Raw genomic sequence first — 5,352 nt, 5'->3', positions numbered from 1 at the left:
ACAAGTAGTATGTGAACAAGAGTAAAATCTGCAGTATGCCAAAACTCCCCGGATGTCGTACTGATTCAGGAACATTTCTCAGTCTGCAGCAGACCAGTCTCCCTCACATGTTTCCCACAATGCACAGCGCTAACGTTTTTCTTCTTCGTTGTTCCATTTATGACGGGGACACTCAGCTTTTATGTGCTGTGAAAATTATTAACTTCCATATAAACCACCTCTTAACTTTTTAAATCATACGTGATGCTAAAGAAGCAGTTTATCTTTTAGCTGACCCTGCAGACCAGATCCAACAGAAAAGTTAGACTACAGACTGCCTTCAAACGCCCCATGCAGCAGTGGTGTAAAAGTACTTGAAAGCCATACTTGAGTAAAAGTAAAGGTATCTCTCTAGAAATCTACTCAGGTAAAAGTGAAAGTCACCCATTAAAAAAGCACTCCAGTAAAAGTCTTTAAAGGAGCTCAAATTAAATGAACCCAAGTATCAAAAGTCAAAGTACAAAGAAACTAAACAGATAGAAAGAGTCCTTTCTCTCCCAAGCTTTATTAGGTTTCATTCTCTATTATTATTATTATATATATTATTTTTCTCCCCTTGCTCCCTCCTTCTCCCCCTGCTCCCTCCTTCTCCTGCTGCTCCCTCCTTCTCCCCCTGCTCCCTCCTTTTCTACCCCTGCTCCCTCCTTCTCCCCCTGCTCCCTCCTTTTCTCCCCCTGCTCCCTCCTTCTCCCCCTGCTCCCTCCTTCTCCCCCTGCTCCCTCCTTTTCTCCCCCTGCTCCCTCCTTCTCCCCCTGCTCCCTCCTTTTCTCCCCCTGCTCCCCCTCCCTCTCCTCATGCTCCCTCTCTCCCTCCCTCCCTCCCTCCCTCTCCTCTCCTCATGCTCCCTCTCTCCCTCCCTCCCTCCCTCTCCTCTCCTCATGCTCCCTCTCTCCCTCCCTCCCTCCCTCTCCTCTCCTCATGCTCCCTCTCTCCCTCCCTCCCTCTCCTCTCCTCATGCTCCCTCTCTCCCTCCCTCCCTTCCTCTCCTCTCCTCATGCTCCCTCTCTCCATCCATCCCTCCCTTCCTCTCCTCTCCACATGCTCCCTCCCTCCATCCCTCTCCTTTTCTCCCCCTGCTCCCTCCTTTTCTACCCCTGCTCCCTCCTTCTCCCCCTGCTCCCTCCTTCTCCCCCTGCTCCCTCCTTTTCTCCCCCTGCTCCCTCCTTCTCCCCCTGCTCCCTCCTTTTCTCCCCCTGCTCCCCCCTCCCTCTCCTCATGCTCCCTCTCTCCCTCCCTCCCTCCCTCTCCTCTCCTCATGCTCCCTCTCTCCCTCCCTCCCTCCCTCTCCTCTCCTCATGCTCCCTCTCTCCCTCCCTCCCTCCCTTCCTCTCCTCTCCTCATGCTCCCTCCCTCCATCCCTCCCTCCCTTCCTCTCCTCTCCTCATGCTCCATCCCTCTCCTTTTCTCCCCCTGCTCCCTCCCTTCCTCAATTAAAGTCCACATATTTGCGGTTCCTCTTCAGCAGAAGTTTGTTTTCAAAGTAGCGAGAGTTCAGTGGTGCTCCTCGTGGGCTGAAGTCCTGCCATGCTAAATATTTGTTGACAGGCTGCAGAGTCAGGTAGAGTAGTGTTCAGCTTCAGCACGTTTTTATGTGCTGTGAAAATGATTAACTTCCATATAAACCACCTCTTAACTTTTTAAATCATACGTGATGCTAAAGAAGCAGTTTATCTTTTAGCTGACCCTGCAGACCAGATCCAACAGAAAAGTTAGACTACAGACTGCCTTCAAACGCCCCATGCAGCAGTGGTGTAAAAGTACTTGAAAGCCATACTGGAGTAAAAGTAAAGGTATCTCTCTAGAAATCTACTCAGGTAAAAGTGAAAGTCACCCATTAAAAAAGCACTCCAGTAAAAGTCTTTAAAGGAGCTCAAATTAAATGAACTCAAGTATCAAAAGTCAAAGTACAAAGAAACTAAACAGATAGAAAGAGTCCTTTCTCTCCCAAGCTTTATTAGGTTTCATTCTCTATTATTATTATTATATATATTATTTTTCTCCCCTTGCTCCCCCCTTCTCCCCCTGCTCCCTCCTTCTCCCCCTGCTCCCTCCTTTTCTCCCCCTGCTCCCTCCTTCTCCCCCTGCTCCCTCCTTCTCCCCCTGCTCCCTCCTTTTCTCCCCCTGCTCCCTCCTTCTCCCCCTGCTCCCTCCTTTTCTCCCCCCTGCTCCCTCCTTCTCCCCCTGCTCCCTCCTTTTCTCCCCCTGCTCCCTCCTTTTCTCCCCCTGCTCCCTCCTTTTCTCCCCCTGCTCCCTCCTTCTCCCCCTGCTCCCTCCTTTTCTCCCCCTGCTCCCTCCTTCTCCCCCTGCTCCCTCCTTTTCTCCCCCTGCTCCCTCCTTCTCCCCCTGCTCCCTCCTTTTCTCCCCCTGCTCCCCCCTCCCTCTCCTCATGCTCCCTCTCTCCCTCCCTCCCTCCCTCTCCTCATGCTCCCTCTCTCCCTCCCTCCCTCCCTCCCTTCCGCTCCTCTCCTCATGCTCCCTCCCTCCATCCCTCCATCCCTCCCTCCCTTCCTCTCCTCTCCTTATGCTCCCTCCCTCCATCCCTCTCCTTTTCTCCCCCTGCTCCCTCCTTCTCCCCCTGCTCCCTCCTTTTCTCCCCCTGCTCCCTCCTTTTCTCCCCCTGCTCCCTCCTTCTCCCCCTGCTCCCTCCTTTTCTCCCCCTGCTCCCCCCTCCCTCTCCTCATGCTCCCTCCCTCCCTCTCCTCTCCTCATGCTCCCTCCCTCCATCCCTCCATCCCTCCCTCCCTTCCTCTCCTCTCCTCATGCTCCCTCCCTCCATCCCTCCCTCCCTTCCTCTCCTCTCCTTATGCTCCCTCCCTCCATCCCTCTCCTTTTCTCCCCCTGCTCCCCTTTTTCTCCCCCTGCTCCCTCCTTCTCCCCCTGCTCCCTCCTTTTCTCCCCCTGCTCCCTCCTTTTCTCCCCCTGCTCCCCCCTCCCTCTCCTCATGCTCCCTCTCTCCCTCCCTCCCTCCCTCTCCTCTCCTCATGCTCCCTCTCTCCCTCCCTCCCTCCCTCCCTTCCTCTCCTCTCCTCATGCTCCCTCCCTCCATCCCTCCATCCCTCCCTCCCTTCCTCTCCTCTCCTTATGCTCCCTCCCTCCATCCCTCTCCTTTTCTCCCCCTGCTCCCTCCTTTTCTCCCCCTGCTCCCTCCTTCTCCCCCTGCTCCCTCCTTTTCTCCCCCTGCTCCCTCTTTCTCCCCCTGCTCCCTCCTTTTCTCCCCCTGCTCCCCCCTCCCTCTCCTCATGCTCCCTCCCTCCCTCCCTCTCCTCTCCTCATGCTCCCTCCCTCCCTCCCTCCCTCCCTCCCTCTCCTCTCCTCATGCTCCCTCCCTCCATCCCTCCCTCCCTTCCTCTCCTCTCCTTATGCTCCCTCCCTCCATCCCTCTCCTTTTCTCCCCCTGCTCCCTCCTTTTCTCCCCCTGCTCCCTCCCTTCCTCAATTAAGGTCCACATATTTGCGGTCCCTCTTCAGCAGAAGTTTGTTTTCAAAGTAGCGAGAGTTCAGTGGTGCTCCTCGTGGGCTGAAGTCCTGCCATGCTAAATATTTGTTGACAGGCTGCAGAGGCAGGTAGAGTTGTGTTCAGCTTCACAGACAGCTTGCAGACAGCAGGGAATGATTTCAGTACTGATAATATGGTATCAGTACTTATTACTGCAGTGAGTTCATTCACTTACTCCAATGTGTTTTTTTAGGTTTGACGGTGAGTTTCAGAACGCCATTATTTCTGTGTTTTTCTGCAAACACAGGGCGGACTTCATCCTGTAGGATGAATCTTTCATCCCGACCAAGTTGAAAAGGTTTTTTAGATATGGGCACGGGTGTCAGTCTTCTCCTGAAGCACAACTAGCAGGTGGAGGTGTGGCGGTATCTACTATCACCAGTGGACGAGGCTGCTTCCATCATGCTGTTGAGACTGCTGAATATTCACAGGCTGTGAGGTCTCGCTGAGATGAGCCTCAGCTTGATTTGAGAGCACCAGTTATTCACGTGAGAACACGCACAGTCCTGATAATCCAAACATCATAATACAATTATATTCACATTTTATTTTGTAGCGTGTAACCACGGTGACAAGATAAATGTAGCGGAGTAAAAGTGAAAGTTGTAAAAAATATAGAAACTCAAGTAAAGTATAGATACTCCCATAACCTACTTAAGTACTGTAACAAAGTACTTTTACTTAGTCCCTTTACACCAGTGGCATGCAGTGCCTACCTACTACTACATTCATTGGTAGGATGTAGCAGGCGTTTTCGTAAACAGCCACTGTCTGATTCAGGTCCTGTGTGCCTGAGACGGCTGACATCAGGCTGATTAGCTGGTAGGTTGTAGCTCAAACTCTCAAACTCTGCAGCCTGAGCAGGTGAACAGCAACAGGAAACCGGTCCTCAGACCTGACCGAGGACAGAAGGACTGTGTAGACCTACGTTAACGCTCAAACCTGACTGTTTAAACCACACAGATAGGAAGTGTCTAAGTTATCTGACTTCATCTGGTGTATGTACTCTGAGAAAAGGGCCAGCCTAGGTCTGTTACTCAAGTAGTACAAATATCACGTCTGAGGTAATTCTACTTTCAGTTGTTATTGTTCTTTAAGAACTTATACTAAGTTACACCTGAGGAAAAAAACTCTACATTTAGTCCTCTTCAGGTTGAGTTTATCATAACATGATTTAAATAATAATAACATTCGAGTCTAAGGGTTAATGTATAGTGAGCGGGTGATTATGCAAAGTCTATTGTGAAGAACACGCAGTGGTTTTCTTTAACAGTCACACGTACAGGTTCACCTGAAGAAGCACAGAGGTTGGGATGAAGAGGAGGAAGAGGAGTGTACAGCTGTCTGACTTTTCTATCTTCAGTGTTTTTGTAGCTTTTTGTAACCTGTTTGAATAAATAAATAATGGATGATGTTATTTTTGTGAAATGAATGTTTAAATTATGGAGGATTTTAACCTTTTCCTGTTGTTCACATAGAATGTGTCAGAGCTTCAGCTGCTTTTTGGAATAAAAACTACAACTGTTTGTGACAACAGGCTGCTCTCATTCTGTCCAAGGCTTTTATTTTCTACACCTGTGTTGTGCTTATAGTACAAGGACTTTATTTTGAACAGTAACCTAGGGTCTTTTATATTAGTCTTTTATTTTGAAGAGCAGGTCAATGTTTTTAATATCAGTCTTTTATTTTGTAGAGCAGGTCAGTGTGTTTATATACAGTCATGGCCAAAAGTTTTGAGAATGACACAAATATTACATTTTCACAAAGTCTGCTGCTTCAGGGTTTTTAGGTGTTGTTGTCAGATGTTTCTATGGTATA

General features: G+C 49.9%; 1 protein-coding gene across 1 annotated transcript in view; it reads left to right on the top strand.

The window, feature by feature from the left end:
* Nucleotides 1–5,081, top strand: part of paxip1 (PAX interacting (with transcription-activation domain) protein 1) — a 29,534-nt gene extending 24,453 nt beyond the window's left edge. The window contains exon 23 of the mRNA XM_034703215.1: nucleotides 4,814–5,081. Within this exon, the coding sequence (XP_034559106.1) occupies nucleotides 4,814–4,829 (16 nt within the window). The 3' untranslated portion in view covers nucleotides 4,830–5,081. The remainder of the gene's footprint in view (nucleotides 1–4,813) is intronic.
* Nucleotides 5,082–5,352: the final 271 nt, after the last annotated feature.

The sequence above is a fragment of the Notolabrus celidotus genome, chromosome 15 (assembly GCF_009762535.1).
Source record: "Notolabrus celidotus isolate fNotCel1 chromosome 15, fNotCel1.pri, whole genome shotgun sequence".
Lineage (NCBI taxonomy): Eukaryota > Metazoa > Chordata > Actinopteri > Labriformes > Labridae > Notolabrus > Notolabrus celidotus.
This window is presented reverse-complemented; position numbering and strand designations above follow the sequence as displayed.